Source organism: Hyperolius riggenbachi, chromosome 9 (assembly GCF_040937935.1).
Source record: "Hyperolius riggenbachi isolate aHypRig1 chromosome 9, aHypRig1.pri, whole genome shotgun sequence".
NCBI classification, from domain to species: domain Eukaryota; kingdom Metazoa; phylum Chordata; class Amphibia; order Anura; family Hyperoliidae; genus Hyperolius; species Hyperolius riggenbachi.
This window is the reverse complement of record NC_090654.1, coordinates 229,042,467-229,067,494: the sequence shown is the minus strand read 5'-3', so window position 1 is coordinate 229,067,494 and position 25,028 is coordinate 229,042,467. Positions and strand designations below refer to the sequence as shown.

The following is a 25,028-nucleotide window of genomic DNA, read 5'->3' as shown; positions in this document are numbered from 1 at the left end:
GATAAAGCAGGCCATACACTGGCTCGATTCACGGCCGTTTCGACAGCAGATCCGATCCTGGGATCGGATCTGCTGCCAATCGCTTGCGCTAAACGCACCCGCCGATCCGATTCCCTCCCGAAATCGGATCGGACCGTCGATCGCGCCGTGCGGGAAATTACCCTCGATCGCCCGGCGGTAGGAGCGCGTCGCTTGCGGCGTACGATTCGGGCCCGATCCGAGCATGTATACATTACCTGAAGCTGGCTCCGGGGTCCTCTTCTCCTCGCTGCACCGCATTTCCGCATGTCCCAGTGTACGCTTATACTTCCTGTGTCACTCCGGTGACCAGGAAGTTGAAATAGAGGGCGCTCTATTTGAACTTCCTGGTCACGGAGTAACACAGGAAGCGCCGGGATGGAGCAAGAACAGCGGTGCGGTGCAGTGCGGAGAAGATGCCCGGGAGCCAGCCTCAGGTAATGTATACGGGGGGGACAGGCGGCAGGAGCAGCTGAACAGATTGTGATCGGTTTCAGGCTGAAATCGATTCACAATCTGTTTGCAGTAAAGGCAGCCATACGATCCCTATCTGATCAGATTCGATCAGATAGGGATCTGTCAGCTGGTCGATCTAATGGCACATCGACCAGTGTATGGCCACCTTAAGCCTAACTAGTGCTGTTAATAAACAGATTGTACTTTTGTAAACAATCGTGTTTTCCCTTAATACAGCGCAAGTCTCATCGTCAGTTTATACAGTACACTGTAGATATTTTGCTGTTATAAAATATAGCTCACTGTAGTGTTTATGTAGTTTCACGGTCACAGCAACATAAGTCACCTCCTTTTGCAATTGATAACACTGCGCGACCTCCCCTATGCATCACGATGCTGGAGAACTGGCTGCAGGATATTAGCTGACACTGAAAAATACCAGGGGGCAGAGGTGGGAGGAGAAAAGGAGGGGGGAATCTCATATCACCAAAAGCCAGAGAACCCCCTAGGAAGCAGCAAGAGAGAGGCGGGGGGAAGGTAGTACATTAAAATGTTATTGCAAACCAAATCTATGAAACTTGGCAGCCGCTATTGTAATAAATGTCAGGACACGTGCAGCTTCCTCGCTCTGGTGACCTGGCTGGAGGCCAACGTGCATGCAGCAAGCAAGCCGCTGCCATTTGCTCACGACATGCAGCCAGCGCAATGTAAACAGACATCGGATACGTCTGTAATTAATTCCCACCTTAGGAAAGTGCCCCAACTTTTAACCCCTTTCTGCCTAACAAAAAAAAACCCACAGAGCTGAAGCACTGCAGACTTCCAGCAGCTTTCTGCGTGCAGTGACACAGTCCCCTCCTCCTCCCCTACTGCTCCCTGTCCGGCCACCCAAGGGAGTGACCTCTGGTGCTTTGACAGCTCCTTAATACCTTGCAGAACACCCCTTCCACGCCACGCCCACTCCATTCGCATTGGCTGCGGCGCCGGTAGCCCTCAGCCCGATTCGCTGGTCTCCTCGACCCCCCCTCCCCTCCCTTATCGAACCTTCAGAACTCCGAGACAGACAATATTCTGTTACATTGTAGCAAGATGGCGACTGTCATTCACAACCCCCTGAAACCGTGAGTATAATTGTGCGGAATCCGCGTGTTTCCATATGAAAAAAGGCGCCTTTCTGAGGCGGGGCTGCGCGTGCAGAAGACAAGTGCGAACTCGCGCGGGCGCTCCGGCCTCGGCGGCTCCGGGCAGCGGCTCCCCGCGCAGCTCGCCTTGGAAGATAGCTTGTGTGTGAAATGTTCTTGCAGCTCACTCGTGAGGCGCTGAGGTGGCAGCGAGCTGCGGGGACGGGCGCTGCGCTCCCCCGGGCAGGATTACACCGCGCACGCTGCGGGGAGGGGAGCTGCTGACAGGCTGCACACACTTTGAGAAGTTGGGGGATGAGCCGCGGCTGCTGACAAACGGGGCTGTCAAGTTGTTCTTTATCTTTTATCCCTCGCTGCTGAGCTGATGAATGGCTCGTTTCTGCCACAGTGACCCGTCTGCGCTAGAAGTGCTGTAATATGGAAATATTGCTGAACGATTTGGCCAACTGTTATGGTAAAAGAGGCAAGAATGGCCTTTGCTGCACTGTTCTTGTAGTGCGATGTAGAATGCATAATGAAACAAGTGGTGACTTTTCAAGCTCTTGTGGTTTGTGAAACTAAGTGAACCATTGCTTTGTACACTGATGCAGCAAGAGCTGTTTTGCCTGTGGAATGTGAGGCTTTAAAGGGGACCTCTGCGAAGAGCCTTTGAATGGGGCAGTGAAAGACTTTATTCCGATGTTATCGGCTCTAGAAGTTTTACAGTTCTATCTCTGACTTATGTTGTAATGAATAGGATAGTAAATCTGCAATAATTATCATTGCATGGTGTTTTGTGCATTGCACTTCTGTACTTTTTGTAAATATATTGAGCGTACTTGGCTGGCTGCACCTTGTAGCTCCATTTCCTGTTGAGAGGACGGTGCAATTTTGCTGGATGCAGAGTTGGTCAGTGGGATGCAAATAACGGCCTGACACGCAAACTTCCTGGCGATTTTTGGTTTGCTCAGTTCGAAGCGGCATGCAGTTTGTATTGCATGCGAGACGGAATTATTAGTATTGACCATCTCTATTGGACAGTAGTTGTAAGCTGACCACTCTGCAAACCCCCTATCCTGTTATTGCATGAGATAGAGGCAGATGCCAGGCTTAGGCCCAGTTCACATTGGCTTAAAAAACTGTTCATAATGGAGGTTAACAGATTATATGTTAATCAATAGGATCCGTTCACCTTACTCAATTTGAACAGATCCGTTCGGTCCATTCTGCCTGTCGGGCTGCAAGTTTGGGTCTGCAGGGATTTTTTTTTTCTTTTCCGGACTGATGGACTCGTTGCATTGACCACGCACGAACAATATTGGTGGTCACCGATGGAAAAATGAGCCTTTTAAAAACGTATCCATATCACGGATCAGTTTTCCATCTGCGCTAGTATGAACCAGGCTTTACCATGTCTGCACAGGATTGATCACATGACAACTCCTGCAGGTAAGAGATTAATTTGTGTCCTGCAATGCAGCTACAACAGTCTCATAGGAAGAATCAGTTTTAGCTGCAGTGCTGGTCACAAAGAAGTAATCTCTAAGCAGCAGGGGGCGTAGGAGAGTGCACTGGGTCTATGTTCAGCAATAGGATCTGTTACTTACTTGTGGAACACCCACTTTCCTGCCAGCGGCATTCTTTTAGCAAGGATCTCGGGTCATATGACTTGACTTTTCCAAAGGAAACCGTGTATGTATGTATGTATGTATGTATGTGTGTGTGCGCGCATGTGTGTAATGTCATAGCCCTGTATTCACCTTTTTTATTAACAATAAAAAATCTGGAAATGTTAACTAGCTTTATACAGTGTTTTGTAACCTGCTGATCTATCCAGTCATCTGAGTGAGTTTGAAGATAACTTGAGAAACAGATAATGCATTAGCATTACAGCTTTTAAGAACAGTAATATTTTCAATATTTCTAATAATAGAATGCCTTGGTGAAGTTTCTTACCATATATGTTAACCCCTGGTGTAAAAGTAATGGTATTTGTAGTAATGCCAGTACTATGTATATGTTCTTCTGACCTTTATGATGGTTGTACTGCATATTTCTACTCCAGCAATGTGTGGACACTAGATTTTCATCACCCAACATGAGTGATTGTGAATGTTCTAGGCAAAAATCTACCATTAGTACAGTTGTCTGATGATGATGATGGTGGTAATTCAATCGGTTGTATCACCAACAACCAGCTGCTATTGCTAGTTTAAAGTTGTCCCTTCTATTTGCCCCCCCCCCATAACCATAGACCGGAACAGGCTGCTCACAATTAGCAAAGTACAGTGGCTGCACTGCAATCATTCTTTCAGCTTTCATCCAGAAGCATCAATAATGATAGTTTTGGGTGACAATTATTGAGCATCTGTAGGGTTACAGTGGTTTCATAAACTGAGGAGTTGGATGGTTTTTGTACCCACTCCATAGACCTGCAAGGGCTGTGGAGTCGAGAGTCGGAGTAATTTTGGGTACCTGGGTGGAGTCATGGTTTCGTAAAGTGAGGAGTTGGAGGCGGATGATTTTTGTACACACTCCAAAGCCCTGCTCATAGGCTCCTGTGAACATCTGCACTGCTGGCACATCATCATGACAAGCGTTGTGGCTACAGTGGATTTAATAGGATAAATGTGTGAAGGCTGAGTGTGAGTTTATAGTACATAGCATTGATGACTTTTTTAGTTGACAATTGGAGCATAGTGGGAGAATGAAAACTTCAGTTCTGCTTTAACATAGTAGGAGGCATAGATAAACCACATTCTACAGTCTATTTAAACTGAAGCGAGAGGGATATGGAGGCTGCCATATGTATTTCTTTTTAAGCAATACTAGTTGTCTGTTTTATCCTGCTGATATTTTGCCTTAGATACTTTTAGCCATAGACCCTGAACAAGCATGCAGCACCTGATTTGCTGCATGCTTGTTAAGGTTCTATGGCTGAAAGTATTCAAGGCACAGGATCAACGGGATAAACCGACAACTAGTGTTGCTTAAAAAGAAATACATATGGCAGCCTCCATAATTCTGTCATTTCGGGTTCACTTGCTCCATGATGCAGTGTTTTTAAGAAACAGAAATGCTGTTCTCAGCAGTCTCTTGTAGCCTATTATTATTAAGGGGAAAACAAGCTGCGTAATATGTTGGCGCGTTATAAATACAATACATAAATAAAACAAGGCTCTCAAAGGTTGATTGCAATAAACTGATATAACGAAGAATACTGTAACACTTCTCAGAGTTATCCTTTAATAAGCTTCTGTGGCTTGGCCATAAAAGTCTCCATTCTGAACTGTAGCTGTCATATTGCTCCTTTTATTCTTGCACTATGTTTATTGGGCAAGCTAATTGCGCATCCTAACATGGCCGAGGTTGGCTAATAAAACAATGCACTGACATGGCAGGTTAATGTATAGTCCTTTATAAAAGCTCTGCCTGCCCAGACAGGCAAGCATCCTTCCAACGTGATGACTTTTTTTCTTTTAAAACAGTCGCTTGCATGTATTAAATAATGACTGGTTAAGGCTCTCTTGTTCCTTTTTGTTTTGTTGTAGCTTTCATGGTGGTAGAAGTCAGGAAAGGATGAACCTGACAGTGAGACCTTTGTGGCCATATTGACCAGGGAAGTCTTTTGTTGGTTCTGGAATAATGCTCTGAGAAGAGTATTAGGCCCCGTTCACACTTGCGTTTTGGCAAGTAAACGGACTGGATCCTGATCGGATCCTGATCAGAACCGTACGGTTCCGATCCGGATCCGGTCCGTTTGTATCAGGCATGCATCAGGCTGCCATCTGGATCCGTGGGCAAAAAATAGTTAAATATAAATAAAAAAATGTTCGGGTCAGCAGAAGGTGCACCTGGTGCACATGTACAATCAGGTTCCTCCGCTGTAGGCATCACCTCCACCTCCGATATTCTGCCAAACGGCTCCAGCACGTCTGTCACTGCTGCTCCACTCCAGACATGCTTGGCCCATGTGTCCCCATCCGAAATGGCCGCTTGGATACGCATAGGAAGTGGGGTAGAACGTCAGGTTTTTGTAGGCAGTGTGTTCTGTGCCTTCCGTTTCCCATTGGTTTCTGTGTTCCTGATGGTGCTGTCAGGCTCAGGTCAGGCTCCGGTCAGGATGCGTGGGCCGGAGATCCGGACACAAAAAATAGCGCATGTTGGAAAAGAGTCCGGAGTCCGGATCCGATCCGGCTCCGTACTGTACGGAACGTACGTATGTGAACGTCCGCATAGCCTTTGCATTGCTATGCGGAACGTACATTCCGTTTGTACAGTATGCGGTCCGGATCAGATCCGGAAAATCCGGATAGCGAACGCTAATGTGAACCGGGCCTTACAGTATGCTTACATTTTTGAGCTTCTTAAATAATTTTGTTAGATGTGCTCATCTCACATTTGGAACTTTTTTGTTTGGATTATGTGGTACTTGCATAGTTTTGTGCTGTGTGCATGGAATTTTGTTTGTGTTATTTATTATGGGAGTTGCAGTTGTTACAGACTGCTCTGAAAATTGTTGCTCTCAGAAAATTAGAGCAAGAAAGACTGACTCCTGTAATTTGGGTGTTGAGGAGGGAGGGCGAGTGGGGGAATGTTTAGTGATTGACATTGAATCGAGATAAAATGTCTGTGCAGTCAGACAGCTGATAAGGTTGCAATTTCCTGACTGATATTTGTTGTCTTTTCATTTTGTAAGATGCTGATTCTCTCCAGAAATCCTTGCTTACAAAGCAAAATGATCTTCTATAAACAGCTGAGAATATTCTTTGCTGTAAGGAACTTTGGCTGATTGTTGCCATTATTTTTAACTATCATGATTCATTTTGGAATTTTATTTATACAGAAAACATTTTCCACCTGCTTCGGTGAGCTCCAGACCGGCTGAAAACAAAGTCCCAGTTTTTCCTCAGGCATACCAGTTAGTTGAGACTTCCGGTTGCCTGAGTTCTGGATAATGGGGACTTTGCTGTACAGCACACACCAAGGTTCTGTCTGTGTTCATATTCAGTGTGGCTTCTATACTCGGGTAGTTCACATATGCAATGCTAACATTGCTTCTTCTCATTGATTGGCTTAACGTAATAGATCTCCTTGGCAGAGATCACATTACTAACTTTAACCACCTTCCCCTGCCACATTCACCCTTTCCTGATGCCTAACTTTAGAGCCCCCCAAAATAGACTCCCTCATGACACCTAACCCTAATTTAAATGGCCACATGGTAATGCCTTCCTTCCATATAACCCTAACAAAGATTCCTAAAATGATTCACCATTTCTGGTCTTCATTAGCATGACACAGTTTGCCAGATTATGATTATTTAGTATTCATATAGCGCCGACATTTTTTGCAGCGCTGTAAAGAGTACATAGTCTTGGCACTTAACTGTCCCTCAGAGGGGCTCACAATCTAATCCCGACCAGAGTCATATGTCTATATCTTGTAGTATATCAGTCGAGGGCCAATTTAGGGGAAGCCAATTTATTTGTATGTTTTTGGGATGGGAGAGGAAGCTAGAGTGACCGGAGGAAACCCACACAGACACAGGGAAAACATACTAATAGCGCCCTGGCTGGGATTCTAACTGGGGACCTAGCGCTACAAGTCCCAGTGCAAACGCTTGTTTGGAAATCCTGATACTAACAGAGTGAATTCAATTCCTTTTGGCCATTCCAACTCAGCTGAACTTAGTTTAAAGGTCATGCTGGGCATTACAATGTATTTATGCATAAAAGCGCAAACACAATCGCTGGATAATCGCCAGATAAAGTAATTTGTGAGCGTTTTACTTATACCTTCCATTGTTGCAAAATTGCCCCGAAAATGTTACATGCAGCGCTTTGCTGAGCGGAAAGCGGACAAAACACTCTGATATGAACTATCTCATAAGGATTCAAGGCACTAGTGATTGCAGGGCATTTTTAAAAATCCGTGGTGCTCAAAAAAACAGCAAAACGCCCTAGGTGTGAACAAGCCGGTGAAAATAAACGAATGAAATAAACAATTCTATATATCCTCCTTCTCCTAAACATGACTTTTTAATGATGTTCTATCTACCCTTGTTAATATACACATGCTTGTAACTGTTGATCTGTTTTAAAAATAAAAACTTTGACATTATGGTCGCGCGTTATGAAGTCTTATAACGCAGCTTACCGCACTGCAATGATAATCCTATGGGCTGTTCACAGTGCGACGTTAAAGAGGAACTGTAACGACAAAACGTCCCCTGGGGGGTACTCACCTCGGGTGGGGGAAGCCTCCGGATCCTAATGAGGCTTCCCACGCCGTCCTCCATTCCTCAGGGGTCTCGCTGCAGCCCTCCGTGCAGCGGTGACGTCAATATTTACCTTCCCGGCTCCTGCGCAGGCGCTCTGACGGCTGTCGGCTCCGAAGTAGGCGGAAATACCCGATCGCCGTCGGGTCTGCTCTACTGCGCAGGCGCAAGTTTCCGGCGCCTGCGCAGTAGAGCGGACCCGACGGAGATCGGGTATTTCCGTGCCGAAAGCAGCCACAGCGCCCCCGCTGGAGCCAGCAAAGGTAAATATTGAAGCTACAGTCAGGTCTGTTGCCGGCTGTTCGGAGGGCTGCAGCGAGACCCCCGTGGGACAGAGGACGGCGTGGGAAGCCTCATTAGGATCCGGAGGCTTCCCCCACCCGAGGTGAGTACCCCCCCAGGGGAGGTTTTTGTGTCGCATGTTGCGTTATGGTAACTCACTGCTTGCAGTGCGTTACCTCTTAACGCAGACATGTTGCGACTTTAACATTGCATTAAAACGCAACGTCCCACTGTGAATACAGCCTAATAAAAAATTTGAATCAGAAAAATGACTTTTTAAGATATTCCTCTGTTTTATATTATATTTAAATCTACTTTTTAAGTTTTTACTGTTTTATTATTTTTGCTCCATGACACATTCATTGAAGTATGCCAGCTATAGACCCTTTTTATCTATTTTTTGCTAGAAAAGTGTTTTATTATTATTATTTTTTTTTATCAGTGAGGGTCACACTGTAGTCTGACCCAGTCAGGAACTACCACATACATACGTGATGTTTAACTCTTTCAGGCAGAGAAAGAAAAAAGGAACACAGCATAGTGTGCTAGGCACTGTACATACGTATGTCTATCTCATCATGTCACATGTCACCTCGGGTCCCTAGTCTTCAGCCCCGGCTCCAATTAACCAACCAGGACTGCAATCTTTCTGCCAACACTTAAAGGGAACCTTACCTGACTTAAAAAAAAAAAGTTTCACTTACCTGGGGCTTCCCCAAGCCCCCTGCGACTGTCCTGTGCCCTCGCCGGTACTCTAGGATGCTCCGGCCCCCCGTTGCAGCTTAGATTCGATTTTGGCCGACTGAGAGTCGGCGGGCCCTGGCCGCGCACATCCTTGCTTGCATTTCCGTCATCAAGAGCATCCTGTGTAGGCACTGTACGAGGTTTTCTCTTACTGCATCTCTTGACGATGGAAACGCGAACAAGGATGCAGTGGCCCACAGACTAATGAAACTAGGCTGCAACGGGGAATAGAGCATTGGCGAGGGCACAAGACAGCTGCAGAGAGCTTGGGGTACCCCAGGTAAGTGCAACTTTTTTCTTTTAATGTCAGTTAAGGTTCCCTCTTAAAGAGCAACTTACTGAATGTAACTTAATGATTGATATTGCTTATATTTTTGTCAGTATTCACTTATAAATGATTCAGTTAATTCATAAATAAATAATTTTGTTTTTTACGTTTGCCCATTTGTAAAAATAAAAATAAAAATAAAAAATTGTATCCCTTATTTACACCACCCCTGGGGGATACTTACCTTGGGAGAGGGAAGCTCCTGGATCCTATTGAGGCTTCCCCCTTCCTCCTCCATCCAACGGAGGACTCGCTGGGCCCCTTTTGAATGGCGGCCATGTAAATGTTTACCTTCCCCGGCCCCATAGCGGCTCTCTGCCCGGGATCAGGTGGAAATTCCCAATTGCAGTGGGGCCTGCTCTACTGCGGAGGTGATTTGCAACTGGGATCGGGACCGAGCCAAGAGCCACTACTGCCGGGGAAGGTAAATATTGCAGGAGCCACAGCCTGACAAATTGTCGGCTGTGGCTTCGGAGGGGCCCAGCGAGACCACTGCGGGACGGAGGAGGACAGGGAAGCCTCGATTAGGATCCAGAGGCTTCCCCCTCCCAAGGTAAGTACCCCTCCAGGGGCCCTTTTTTTTTTATTTTTTTTTTATTTTTTTTTTTTATATATTTTTATTACAGAGTTTCTTTAAATTTATCATAGAGATACACATAGAGATACACATAGAGATAGATATACTGCATAGCTAAATAGCTTAGGCTAAACATCACTGGTTGGGTGGGGTTACATACAAATATGCAGCAATACATCCATATAGGAAGTATTTTTGATGATGAATCCAGGATATATACGGTAACCTAAAATTGGGTATTCATAACAATGTGTAAAGATTCTTTGCGCTCCCAAACCAGATCTCACAGATGCTCCTCTTTAATTCTCTGCACTTTTGCCGCTTAATGTAGGGTTCAGTGATATGGATCTATGTAAAAATAGAGCGCTCCATAGTGCATTTATCAAAGGGCAATTTTTATTGAACAAGTTAAAATGTACGCACAAACATCAATGTCACAATCGCTTGTCAGCGGTAAGCCAGCCGCTTAAACACCGGGTGGTGGATGGCAACGCGCTGTGGCCAACGGCGCGTTCTCCGTTGACCTGGGCTGCCGTCTCGCTTCTGGGTGGACGTGGCTTGCCGTTAGTGTGCGTCTGACGTCATTACCGCTGACAAGCGATTGTGACATTGATGTTTGTGAGTACATTTTAACTTGTTCAATAAAAATTGCCCTTTGATAAATGCACTATGGAGCGCTCTATTTTTACATAGATTCATAACAATGTGTTACACTCTAATGCTGCATACACACTTGAGATAAAAGTCTCTGGAAAAGGCAAGATCACAGACCAATTATACCCCATTCCATGTAGTAGGAGAGCCATACTCTACACAGTCTATTCTATGGAGCTGCACTCCCCATCAGATAGAAATCTTTGCTAGATGCTGCACACAAAGATGCCCGTACACATTCAAAAGATCATTATCTGCAAAAGATCTCTTCCTGCAATAGATCAATTCCTTCAAAATGCATTCCTAGTCTATGAGATCTGCAGATCATCATACACACCTTGTTTAGCAGGCAATCATCTGCAGATCATCTGCAGATCAGATCCACCAGGATGGATTTTCAGATCTGCAGATGATTGCCAGATATGCAGATGAAGTCTGTTAAACAAGGTGTGTATGAGGATCTGCAGATCTCATAGAATATGAATGCATTTTGCAGGAATGGATCTATTGCAGGAAGAGATCTTTTGCAGATAATGATCTTTTGAATGTGTATGGGCATCTTTGTGTGCAGCATCTAGCAAAGATTTTATCTGATGGGGAGTGCAGCTCCATAGAATAGACTGTGTAGAGTATGGCTCTCCTACTACATGGAATGGGGTAAAATTGGTCTGTGATCTTGCCTTTTCCAGAGACTTTTATCTCAAGTGTGTATGCAGCATAAGACTTCACATTGTTTTGTTGCCTCTTTATTTATATACAGTGGAATCTTGGTTTGCGAGCATAATTAGTTCCGGAAACATGCTTGTAATCCAAAGCCCTCTTCTATCAAAGTGAATGTCCCCATAAGATGGAAACCCAGGTGATTTGTTTTAGTATAAAATAAAAATGTAAACAAGGCTTTCATTAAAACTAGCATAATCATTGCCTGTTACCAGAATCACTGTGTTGTCTCACCACAACCCTTTTTTATTTATTTATTTTTTTTCCCTTTTTTTTCTTGTGACTTATCCAGTGGCACTTACTTTTGAGGATTGCACAAAAATGAGACTTTGGTACAGCCACACTGTACCAAATAGACTTATTGGAATTTTGTTGCAACCATACAGGAGGATCTCTTGCCTGTTGTGGAGGCCTGTGGAGGAAGAATGTGTGGCAAATCTGTGTAAAATCTGCAGAAAATATAAACTTTGTGGATTTACTGATAAGGAAATCATTACAGTCCAGCAGAATCGTTAGCGTTAAAGCTGTGAGGTGTGTCTGGCAAATTTCTCAACACGGGTAACTATCAGCCCATAAACATGACTGTTATTTAAGACAGACCTGAACTAAAGTTTCCTCTCATTTCAGCCTACATCTGCCATTTATGCCTAAATAACATTGTTCTACAGGTATACTCTCCCCTTACTGGCCAAAACTGAAGAATCCGCAGTCCGTTTTAGTTGATCTGCCATCTTGTTTTTTTACTGCACAATTCATATTTCAAACAGTTGCTCCAGACATTATACTCTTATTTCTGTGACTGCTGCTCCCCTGCCAGTTTTACACTGGAGGGGTATAGTAGTGGCTGACATCTGTGTGGTGATGTTGGTTTTACATAGTGATTCAACAGCGAGGGATGAATTTCTACTGGATAGAACTGGAGATATGTAAAAAAAGCTGTTTTTTGGAATTCCAATTTAGGAGAAAAACCTACCTGTAGCTTTTACAGGAGTCATTTTCTCCAAGAGTATGCATTGAATAAGGGTGCAAATTTGTCATCTATGGCATCAATTCACTAAGCTTAACTCCTGTCTTTAATAACTCTTTTAGAGTTGTTACCATGGTGATAAGGCATGTAGTATTCAGGACACATTTTACCTCAGGCAAGCCTAAAGTTAACTCTTCTGCCTTTAAATTAACTCTCCAATCCTTAAAGAGAATCTGTATTGTTAAAATCGCACGAAGGTAAACATACCAGTGCGTTAGGGGACATCTCCTATTACCCTCTGTCACAATTTCGCCGCTCCCCGCCGCATTAAAAGTGGTTAAAAACAGTTTTAAAAAGTTTGTTTATAAACAAACAAAATGGCCACCAAAATAGGAAGTAGGTTGATGTACAGTATGTCCACACATAGAAAAATACATCCATACACAAGCAGGCTGTATACAGCCTTCCTTTTGAATCTCAAGAGATCATTTGTGTGTTTCTTTCCCCCTGTTCTCATGCACTGAAGTTTCAGGCTGCTTGTTTCTTCCTGCAAACAGCTTTGCCCTTGTCTGAATTTCGTCAGTATGTGAAAGCCCAGCCAGCTCAGAGGACGATTTATCCAGCTTGTAAAAGATAAGAGAGAAGAGAGAAGCTGCTCTAATCCTAAATAACACACAGGCAGTGTGCATAGAGGGGCCTGAAAGGGGGAGTTCATAGCAGAACCACAACACTGAAGAACTTGGCAGCCTTCCAGACACAGGCTGACAAGTCTGACAGGGGAAAGATACATTGATTTATTACAGAGACTGTGATAGAAAGTGCTGCAGTTAGCCAGAACACATTAGAATAGCTTTTGGAACTTGTAGGATGATAAAAAACAGGATGCAATTTTTGTTACGGAGTCTCTTTAAAATAACTCCAGAGTTAAAGACAGGCTGTTAATTAACTACGTGTGAAAATAACTACAGAGGAGGTAAATTAACTACAGAGGAGGTAAATTAACTACAGGAGAGGTAACTTAAGGAATGAAGAGGTAAGATAACTCTCTCACGTGTGGAGGTAAGTTTTCTCTTGCCTTATTATCTCCAGCATGATCTTAGTGAATTGAGGCCAATGTGTGTCTAAAGCAGTGTTCCCCAACCCTGTCCTCAAGGCCCACCAACAGTGCATTTTTTGTAGACATCCACACAGTTAATCAGCTCTGCTGAGACACTAATTACTCCACCTGTGAATGTTTGTGGTGTCCTGCAAAACATGTTTTGTTGGTGGGCCTTGAGGACAGGGTTGGGGAACTCTGGTCTAATGTACGGTAAACATTAATGGTCACCATTTTCTTGGTAATGTATTATGCAGATATTCAACAATTTAGGGCACGTAAAGGGAACCTGAGGTGAGAGGGATATGGGGGCTGTCATGTATGTTTCCCTGTAAGCAAAGCCAGTTGCCTGGCTGCCCTGTTGATCTTCTGGCATAAGTAGTGTCTGAGTCAAAACTCTGGAACAGGCTTATGGCTAATCCAGTAAAACCTGAGTCTGCCGAGTCAGAGCACCTGATCTGCTGCATATTTGTTCAGGGTCTATGGCTAAAAGTATTATAGACGCAGGATCAGGAGGACTGCCAGGGAACCGGTATTGTTTAAAAGGAAATACATATGTCATCCTCCATATCCCTCTCACCTCAGCATCCCTTTAGGCTTCTTTCCTACTAAGACGTTGCGTTAGATGCTATGTTAAGGTCGCATAACGTGCACCTAACGCAACGCATAGTGGGGTAGAAGCTGGACGTCAGTTCGAGCCGCGTTAAGCAGCTCTTCACGCGTCCTGTGATGCGTACTCTTGGACGCATGCGCCATCACGTGGTCCCGCCAGACAATCGACGCATAGAGCGGCGCTCCAGGAAGTAAACACTGCACGTCACACCGTGCAGTGAATATTAATTAGCCATGTGCCTGGCCGCGGAGGAGGAGGGGAGACCTCCACCTCCAACATTACTGAGCATGTGCAAACAGTCTAACGCGGCTTAGCTGCTTATAACGCACAGCACGCAGCACTTTGTTTTTACCTGCTGCGTTACAGTGTAACGCAACGTGGGCACTGTGAACAGCCCATTGATTTTTCATTGCTGTGCGGTGGGCTGCGTTACAGGCTGCACTAACGTGCGCCTGTAACGTCTCACTGTGAAAGCAGCCTTAACATAGGATTTGCCTATATGTCCTTTTCTCTGTTGCTGTCCATTTTGTGAAAAGAGCCCATGTTTATTTTATTGCGAACCCAGCCCTAGTAGGAAATAAGGTGTTTCTTAACCTCCTGAGCGTTCTGGACGAGCTGAACTCGTCCAGAGACGCCGGAGGGTGCCGCTCAGGCCCTGCTGGGCCGATTTTCACGAAATAAAAAGGAGCACATGCAGCCGGCACTTTGCCTGCCGCGTGTGCTACCTGGTCGCCGCCACAGTGCGGCGATGCGCCATGTTCAGCGGCGAAAGAGGGTCCCCCCAGCCGCCCGAGCCCAGCGCAGCCGGACCAAACAGTTCCGGCCAGCACTAAGGGCTGGATCGGAGGCTCATCGCGGCCCTTCTTGTTACTTCTGATTGCCGGAGGCGGTCAGAAGTACGGATTAGGAGCGCCCTCTAGTGGGCTTTCATGCAGCTAACTTTCAGTTGGCTGCATGAAATAGTTTTATTTATTTATTTATTTATTTTTATTAAAAAAAACCCGTCCGGTCGCCAGCCTGGCGATCTTAATAGAACGCCAGGCAAGTTAAAGCAGCAGGATTAGCCATACTATGCCAGGGACAAAAACACATATATAAGTAGATCAATACTTGATCTACTTGCATAACATATGTATTGTACTGTCCGTTTTTGATTTGAGTGAATTTTATATAGTAAATGAAGAGAATTCTGTTCCTGGTGGGAACCATGTCTTTTGCCCACAGTTTGAGGCTAAATCCTGATGTCATTTCTGCCCTTAACCTTTTTTTTTCTCCAATCGCTTAGTCACCTCAGCCTTGCTTGTAAACACAAGTGAGCAGAGGATCGTGTTTCAGATAGGCAGCTAGGCAGGGAAATAAATGGAAGAGGAGAAATTTACAGTATTATAGATAAAAGAACCCAAGCATGCAACTGTTTTGGCACTGACTATTAAAGGGCCAGTGCTCCTAAAGTATGTGATAACTCCAAACCATAACAGCAGAAACAATTTTGAATGCAGGGTTAGCATCTTTATCACTTAATACACTCAGACCAGTTGCTGTTGAAATTTGATTTTTATGGTGACAATCCTGCTTTAAAGAAAACCAGAGGCAGAGGAAAAAAATTCAGATTTACTTAACTGGTGTTTCTTTCAGCCTAATGCAATCTATCAGGTCCCTCAGAGTCCTCTCGATCTCCTCCAGTGTGGCGCTGTCCTTCTCTGAACATTTGCTATCTGTGCAGACACAGCCCAGGCCATGCGCCTACTTGATAGCGCTTCCATAGCCAGGAGCGTTCTGCGCATCTGCAGTTTAAGTCTTTGTGGACTGCACTGCCGGCGAATGCTCCCAGCGAAGAGGCATGGGGACGGAACCATGCATGAGCAGTAACTCCAACCAGAATTCTGTACCAGATCTTTGAGGAGGCAGCGGCACACTGGTGGAGCTTGTATGCAGGCGCTAACCTTTCCCCTTCACCCAGTCAAAAACTAAGAAGGAAAAAAAGTTTGAGTTTTGTTGGTATCCTTGCAGTTGAAGCTTATACACAGCTGTATGAGATCATCTAGAGCAGGTTTTATGGCACAGTGCTCTTTCTGAATAAGACAGTGGAAATCCTGAGGATCATACTGCAGCGTTACTGTACATCCGCCTGTCTGCTCTTACCTTATATATCACTATTTGTGTTCTGCACTCTCTGGTTTGGTTAATGTTTCTCTCTATGAATATCTTGCCAAGCCACAGTTCATGCTTTTTAAAGCCCACGCTTGCCCTTCACATAATAGCAATTACATAGTATTCCTTTTGAATGCAAGCTGCACAATACTTACCGGAAGTTGTGTGTGTGTGTGTGTGTGTGTGTTTGTTTGTTTGTTCTTTACATGATAGAAAATCATAGTACCTGCTGCATAGGGTCATGGGGGCCTCTCTCTTTACTGTTGACAGTCTGCTCTGAAGCCACCTTGCACTCCCTTCTGCCAGTCGGAATTAGGCCATCCTAAGCCATAATCTTAATTTCAAGTCACAAACCCCCCCCCCCCCCAAAATAAATAAATAAATAAAAATAACATTCCTCAAATTAGAGCAAAGTATGACAACTATTTTTCTCAGTAATGTTTATTAATATCTATACATACTGATGGCACCAGTGGTAGCAGCAGTAATAGCACGAACCTAAAAACAGACCTGTTACGTAAGCTGATGAGAAAAGAAAATTCACTGTTAAATTTATGGAGTATCTTTTTTTTAAACAGGCCATGTTTATTTTATTTTTTTTATTATTATTAATTTTTTTTTTTTGAGACTGCATGTTAGACAGGTTACTGGATCATTGTATTCTATGACATGCATTCAAAAGGGTACTTGACTGGAATAAAAAGGCACTTTGTTCTCAGGTGGCTGTTTTTAAGGAGCCCAGATGGAGTTTCACTGGAGCCCCGTTTTTTGCAGAAACCGTTCTCACCTTACATGCATTTTATTTTTTCTTTATTGTGACTTTAGGGTTACTTTAAAGCAGAACTATCATTTGTTGTCTGTCGTCATATAAGTAAGGAGGAGCTATACATCCTGTATATACAGGTCACTTTCTGTGTGTAATAAGCACCTCTTTTATGCTGTGAAGTGGCAGTGATTTCACATTCATTCATCTTTGTAACACCCAATCTTCTAGGTCTAAGGAGTGATAGTGCTGTGATATCATAATTACTTAGACCTAGACTATAAAATCTGCCTTCTAACAGCCCCTAATAGGGCAAATTCTCAGTTTGTCTGTTTTGAATTAAACCTAGTAATTGCAATTTCAAAAACTTCGGCATGCTTCAATCAGTGTGAACCCGACTGAGATTGCGGCTACTTTTTGCACCCCTGAGGCCCATTTTACACCTGATTTTTGCTTCGCGATGCCATGCTCCTGCTGGCCCCCACCGCAACACAACAAATGACAAACATATGACCCTGCGGTAGTGTGCACTGACAGGGTCATATGCATAGCACCAGACCCGCTCAGTGACGTGCTCGCTGCTAGCCAGGAAGTTTCTCACTGGGATTCCCGTTGGTCCGTGCACGCGCGTGTCAATGCACCGCGCTCTGTTCACACCTCGCCTATAGACTTTCATTAGCCCATGCACTATGCGTTAAGCACGGTGCTTGCGGTAACGTTCTGCAGTGTCTGGGCAGTACACTCCAGACTATATGAGCGTGACCGAGAGCGGCTCGCGCATTCGCAGTAGATGCAGATCTGGCAAGGTCAGTATCTGCACCGGAGAGGACTTTGGGCCACCGGCTGAAAGCGGAGCTGCGGTGAGGACACAGGACGGCTGCCTTGGGCTGGAGAAAGCCCTAGGTAAGTAGATTTCCCCCCCCTCCCCCCCCTTTTTTTCCTTTAATTTGCTTGGACTTTCCCTTTAAACACACAATAATTTTGGGTTGTGTGGAAGAAGACAGTAGGCTGCTAATGTACCAGGAAATTATCTTTAAGATCTAAACTAACAGCCTTCCTATCTGAGCAGCTTTCAGTGTAAAGGGTGGGCCGCTGTGTTCTGACCAGTAATTCTTCTCATGGAAAAAGCTGATAAAAACTGAGCCCTGTATACACCCTGTTATTCTCAGATGCTTTTCTGCCAATCATAATACGGAAATTCCTGAATGTGACATGTTAGAAGGGCTGTCATGTATTCCTTCTGACTTCATGATGCGCTTCAAATGACCTGATCTGTCAATATAAATAACTGAGCTCTGGCCACATCTGGAGTGTTAAGCCAGCGGGTCCAATGGGAAGCGTGATGCAGGAAAGGCATCAGTTTTCCTCGGTGATGAGAGCTGATCTCCATTGAAAGCCTGTACCAATGAGACTCTGCCACGCTGGACAGCCATCAGATTACTGCAGTGGTGCACAGGCTCACTGTGCCAGGCTAGACAGCCATCAGATGACTGATATAACAACCTAATACCTGTGCTTAACACAAAATCACAACTATATAATTAAATAACTTGAGGATACATATTGCTTCAAAAATACTGTATTATTGTACACACAATTTACTACACACAATACAAAAGACCCCAAGTATTGCACCATCCCCTTTAAATAAAAAACCCTGGAGCAGGTGATCACCTCTAGTATTATTCCCCTATTTCCCACACATGCCTCTGAGCTCCAACCCTACCAGCCGGCATAAACTGATAATGAACACTGTCCAAATATCCTAGAATAGCCTCAAAGGAATAAAAAATCCATTCAGTTTGCCTACAGCAGGGTGCTTGCTTCCAACCGTCTCAGATCAATGATAACAATCCTTATTGGCATCTATCATGGTGGTGATAATAGGAGGGTTTGCTCACCCACTTTTCCAGGCGGAATAAAAATCACATGCATCAACAGGCTAAATCCACAGAACTCCTCCCCAGTGCACTTGGGGGGGAGGGAGGGGGGGGGGGGAGGGAGAGAGGGGGGGGGGGGAGGGGGGGGGAGGGAGGGGGGGGGGAGGGAGGGAGGGGGGGGGAGGGAGAGGGGGAGGGAGAGGGAGAGAGGGGGGGGGAGGGAGAGGGGGGGGGGGAGGGAGAGAGGAGGGGGGGGTCCCACTGCAACCGCTAACACAGCTTGCTCATTGTGGCCCCATAACAGCCGGTCATACACTCACGTGTCCCATGCTTGCGGGCGTCCCCGCATTCAACACATGGCTTCCAGCATAGATGACTTAGATCCACAAAGCCGCGCGATCGTGTCCCAGACTCCACGCCACACGCAGGGCAGGTCCTGCGGCTGAGAAACAGCAAATTCTTCCGCGGTTGCTCCAACTACGGTAGCCTGGATATTCCAAATTTAGCCAACGCGTTTCATCAAATCCATTTGACTTTATCAAGGCAAACACGCGAACAAAGAGCATTGTTGCAACTTGTACAGTGTCAGGATTTGGTGTCTGGAGATACTTAATAAATACTTGTTGCAGAATGTTGACGCTGACTTGTAGTATTTAGGGGGAGTGCTGGGATACATTGTAGGGACTGTTTGATTTTGGTTTAGGGAGGTAAACTATCGCGCGTTGCGTAAGCTGAGTTGTTTGTTTCAGACTTGGTCTGCAGTTTTAGTCTTTAATGAAAGCTTTTACCTCAAACTGGAACAGCCAAGTTTCTAACGTTGCTTCAGGAAAGCTGCACACTAATATTTTTGCTCACACAGCATTTCCATTCCTAAAGGCAGAATTGTTGCAAAAGTGTGCAGGCATTGTATAAATGCTCAACAGTGATTACCTTAAAAGCTATCATGCATTGAAACATGTAATCTATTAGAATCAGAATCTCTTTTATTTCGCCAAGCACGACTGGGTCGTGCCCGGAATTGGGCTTGGCACATGAATACAGGGCACATACATATAGACATAGACAGTCGCTTCAACACATAAACATATACATAATCAAATACATAACATAAACTACAATTTTCCATAACTAAGTGGTTCACAGGCAGAAAGTCTAAGGGGGGAGAGCATGAGCAGAGTTTATAGAGTTTAGCGAATTTACCGCTGAGGGGAAGAAGCTGTTTTTGTGTCTGGTGGTCTTTACAGAGATGGACCGGTACCTCCGATACCTCCGCCCCAAGGGGAGCCGCTTGAAAAACTTGTGGCCAGGGTGAGAGGGATCCATGGCAATCTTCAGTGCTCTGGAGCGTAGTCTGGCATTGTAGAGGAAGTCTAGGGCAGGGAGTGAATTCCCGATGATCCTTTCCGCTGACCTGATGACCCTCTGTAGTTTGCTTCTGTTGTTTCCGGTGGATCCAGCATACCAGACAAGGATTGAAGAACAGAGGACGGATTCGATGGTTGCGGTATAGAAGCTTGTCAGGAGTTTTTGGGACATGCTGAACTTCTTCAGTTGGCGGAGGAAGTAAAGCCTCTGCTGGGCTTTCCTCTGGGTGGAGACAGTGTTTTCCTTCCACTTCAGGGTGTTGGAGATGGTGGTGCCCAGAGCATTCACTCTTTTGCATTCACTAAGGTGTCCATTGGCATTGTGCTTTGATCAGCTGAAACGGACAAAATAGTACGTTTGTTTTGGCCAACCATCTCATGCCCAAAAGATTTTTTTGTTTGTGAACATTTTTTTTTTCTATTCATATCTTTTATTTCAAGCGAGTTCAAGGGAACACTGCTTTAAAGTGTACCGGAGGTGACGTGACATGAGATAAACAAGTGTATATACAGCACAAAACCTATTAATAACTAGGCTGTTTTACTTGTTTTATTTTGCAGCCTGAAAGAGTTAATTTTTAGGCATGGGAGTGACAGCTCCAGTCTTGTTGGGAATATAGTAAACATCCCTGATAAGCAAATTACAGCCATAAAAGTTTACCTGGCAGAATACAACTTCTGAGGGCATGGAGAGCTACAATTCATGAACTGTTGACCTTTTTCTAACTCTGGGACACTTAATAGGCTGCCACTTGTTAGAGACAGTAAAATACTCAACCTACTTTGTAAATGTTTAAATATAAAAGAAAACCATTTTTAGGAGTAGAAGGATACATATAATTGTTTCTCATAAGTTTATGTTTACCTCGAGTTTACTTTAACCCGAGCTTCCAGTTGTTGTTGCATATCTATAGCCACATCACCCAGAGGATAATGGTGGAAGTCGTCCCCCCATACACACACACACGCTGTCGCGTTGCCTTGCCTTCATCTGACATTTGTCATCTGAAACCAGGGTAATAGACCCAATTTTGGCATGTTTGTGGCTGGCTTTACTTCCAGATGGCTGTGCATCCACTGCAGGAGCAATTTACTTGTGTACGTACATTTCTTGTGTGTCATAATGTAAATCTACTGGAGGACGCAGAGGAAGACCTGAAGAGCTCATATAATTAACTGCACAAAAGAAGTTGTTTGCATATAGCCACTTAACAACACTTGAGGTATTTGAAGTAGTAAGTACAGCTTTTATGTCTTCCTGCTCAAGTATTTCTGATTGCTGTAATGCTCAATGTGATGGTTTTATAGTTTGCTTTAGTATAATATCCCCAGTTTGGCGAGGCTATTTATGAGCAAGTGGAAAGTGTAGCGGCGGCTGCACATAACCCAGTAATATTTGTGCTGATGCTTTCGAGGAAAATTTGTACCTCATCTAAAGCCTGAAAAATGTTCATTTTGCAGGTGATATTAAATGCACAGATGACCATATTTGCCAGGTGTTTTGACACTTATGGGAGGAACTGTATGTAGTCAAGTGATTGGAGGTGCTAAAATCCTATGTAGACAATACCCTTTTCTATTTAACTACTGTAATTATAGGAAGTTAATTATTGTGGAAAAGGCGTTTTTTTTTTTTTTTTTTTATCCTTGCTTTATTAGGTGGTGCCAACCACAGCAATGGAGCAAGACCTTTTACTGCACAACATAGGGGGGTGCTGGCACATGGGAGGTGCTGCCCAGGTCATGATTCATTGCTCTTTACATTCAGTGTGTATGGACACAGCGTAAATGGGGGATTATACATATATCTGTTCTGAAACCACTTGGGACCATGTCATACAGGCAAATCAGTCAATGCAACTATTGGCTGTGACTTTTAATGTAGAAGCTGGTAAGCCAGTGTCTTTTTGTGGAAGAATTTCTGTGTGTGTGTGTGTGTGTGTGTGTGTGTGTGTGTGTGTGTGTGTGTGTGTGTGTGTGTGTGTGTGTTTCCTCTTGAATGACCCAGTAGTCACAGCCACTAGCTCTGACAAGTTTTATGTTTGCACTGATAGCTATGAGTTTGTGATCAGTAACTGTGTCTAATAAAGTTCAGTAATGTTCTATACAGTGTCTGTTCACTAAAGTCCCAACAGCTAGTCACACTAATTAGCCACTTTGATATGTGTCTATTTACTGCAACTCCGTAACTAGACTGCGACTCAGTAACTCAATAACCATTTGACAAGGTTATTCTTAAGACAAGTCTGGGTATCAACGTCTATAGTTATTTATCAGCTAATAATGTAACATGTTTTCAAGGTTAGGAACATCTTAATATATTAAATTGGTCTCAAATTGCTCCCGGAGCAGCAATGCAGTTCCAGTCCTTGAGCAATTTTGCTTCCCTAAAGAGATCAGAGGGTTCTCTGGGCGCCTTTGTTTACATTTTTCATTGACAGCCTGTATACTGTGTGCATTGCTGTATTTGCACTCTACCAGCTTCCCTATGCCTCTCCCAGTCAGACTTGCATCTGCTGATTATTACTGTGCAAAAGTACTACAGTACTTGTCTCTATGATCTGTAATGAGGTCAGATCAATGTTCTCAGCGCATTGTTTCCTGTTCCTGTCCGTGCACAGGAAGCAGGAGAGGCATTCACAGGAACTGGAAGGATAGGACAAAGTAATGATCACTTATCTTCGAGTCATTAGAGGACAGCTTTAGCTCAGGGTTGCAGAAATGGCAGAGCTGGTGTGCAGTGCATATATTGTAAAAGCTGTAGAGGAGGGGACATGTCTTCTGCAATATACAACTTACTATGCAGCCAGTAGAACGTCCTCTCTTTAAGGGGTGAACAAAGCATTATTGATCACAGGGCAGTTTGAGGGCTGCTTACTGTATAATGTTTGTTACAAGTACATTAATCCATTGCATTAAATTCATAATAGCATTAAAGAGAGTCTGAAGCGAGCATAAATCTCGCTTCAGACCTCATAGATAGCAGGGGCATGTGTGCCCCTGATAAAACGCCACTCTCCTGCGGCTTAACGGGGGTCCCTTCACCCCCAAATCCCCTCGGTGCAGCGGGGGAGCGCTTCCTGGTTGGGTCTGTCAGCGCGTATCTCTGCCTCTCCCCCGCCCCTCTGTCTTCCTTCACTGAGAGGGGTGGGTGAGAGCTGGCAATGTGCCGCTGATAGACGCGACTGGAGGCAGGGCTACAGCCATTAGCCCTGCCTCCAGGAAGAAATAAATCACGACCAAGTCTACGACCAACTATTGCGGGGGTGGGTTTGGGGGTGAAGGGACCCCCGTTTAGCAGGGTCACACATGCCCCTGCTAACTATGAGCTCTGAAGCGAGATTTATTCTCGCTTCAGAGTCTCTTTAAAGAGTAACTGTCAGGCTGCAAAAGCTAATTTAAACCTCTATTCTCCTGTGTTAAACAGTTTAGAAGGAAGCCAAAAAGCAATACTGAAGTTAAAAATCTCTCTTACTTTTAATGTGTGCTTATCAGCAAAGCTGTTAGACCCAAGCTCTCAAAAGGACGAAAGGCCGCATACCATACTGCAAAGCATTCTGGGGCTGCTTGGGTCCTCCCCTCGGCTGCTAGTGAGAAAGTACAGGCTCATGTTACAACAGCGTAGCAGTGAAAAATCTCCGGGCAGAGTACACTGCAGGAGTCCGCTATTGTTCCTAGCCACATGGCTAATCAATATTCACTGCACAGTAGTGTTATTCATTACGGATGTTTTGTGTGAGTGAATCATCAGGAAGCAGGCAGGACATGACGACACATTTGGCTTCATAGGAGACAGACAAACATGGAACCTGCCATGAGCTGTCAGGAGCATCATTCTCTGCAAATACTATATAAAGATTCTGTGAAATCCAAACGTGGACATTGAAAAGCATATGTAATGTAAGTACAGCCAATCTTTAGCTACTGATATGTGTTTTTTTTCTCTGAGACCCTATACCTAACAGCTCCTCTTTAAAGCCTACTTTTAGGTGATCTATTCTACAGTATTCATGAAAATTATTTGATCGTGTGTGTAAAATGAATTCTAGAGACCACACAACTATGCATGTTGGGAGAAGGATTTTATCAGGTTACCAGAGTTTTAAAAAGTCAGCAACCTTTCAGAGAATTCTACATTGTTCTTCTTTTGTGTGAGTAGAGTCTGTGAACATGCAGAGTTCATGCTTTGTGTCAGGTGATTTTGGTTTGTATATGTAACCTAACAGAATACAGTATGTTGCATTAAGAGATTTTACTAGAATACTTGAAATGTATCCTTGATTTGGACTAAATGACCTCTATCGCAAAAATAAAGACATACATGTAAATGTACATTTTTTTTTTTCCTCTAGAGTAAACTGCACTAAACTGTCTTTCACTTACTGTAGGTAGTGAAAATCTGACAGATATGTCAGGTTTTGGATTAGTCCTTATGTTAGAGTCCAGGTTATTTCTTTATTTACAAAAGCACTTGCTGAACTGCAGTTGCTCAGTCCAACTGCTAAAATAGTGTGCAAAGGGGTAAGGAAGATGACTGACATCTTTGTATAGATCCTTTCCAGGAAGTGCTTTTGTAAAGAATCAACAAAATACTGAGTATCTCACATGAGGAGATGGCCAAGTCCAAAATCTGTTCACAGTTTACTACCAACTGTAAGTGTCAGCAACATAGAAGGGTAATTTTAAGTTAATTTTACTCTGGGAGAAATGTGCATTGCACATTATATATGTATGTGTTTTTAAATCTTGCAAATTTTCCCAATAGGGGTCTTTTAATTTATAAAAGGCCTACCCATCCCTTTCATGTCTTAATTTGTTCTTTGTATTTTTCTATGCCTCTTTCATGTGCAATTAATGTAGCCAATGACTCCTTACTTACTGACCACCAGACCCTGCATGGGGTCATTTATTGCACTTTGTAGTGGTCTTTTTCACTTTTCAAATCAAAATTTTTGAAACAAAAAAGGCCTGCACATCAGAAATGGGAATGTGAATGGTTTGCCAGCGATGAGGC

The 25,028-nt window shown here is 44.2% G+C and overlaps 1 protein-coding gene across 7 annotated transcripts in view; it reads left to right on the top strand.

Annotated features, from left to right (window-relative positions):
* Positions 1 to 1,519: 1,519 nt before the first annotated feature.
* The window catches only part of DPF3 (double PHD fingers 3), a 318,642-nt gene continuing 295,133 nt past the window's right edge, over positions 1,520 to 25,028 (top strand). For all 7 annotated transcript variants that reach the window (XM_068254103.1, XM_068254102.1, XM_068254109.1 and 4 more), the window contains exon 1: positions 1,520 to 1,595. In XM_068254103.1, the coding sequence (XP_068110204.1) occupies positions 1,564 to 1,595 (32 nt within the window). In that variant the 5' untranslated portion in view covers positions 1,520 to 1,563. The remainder of the gene's footprint in view (positions 1,596 to 25,028) is intronic.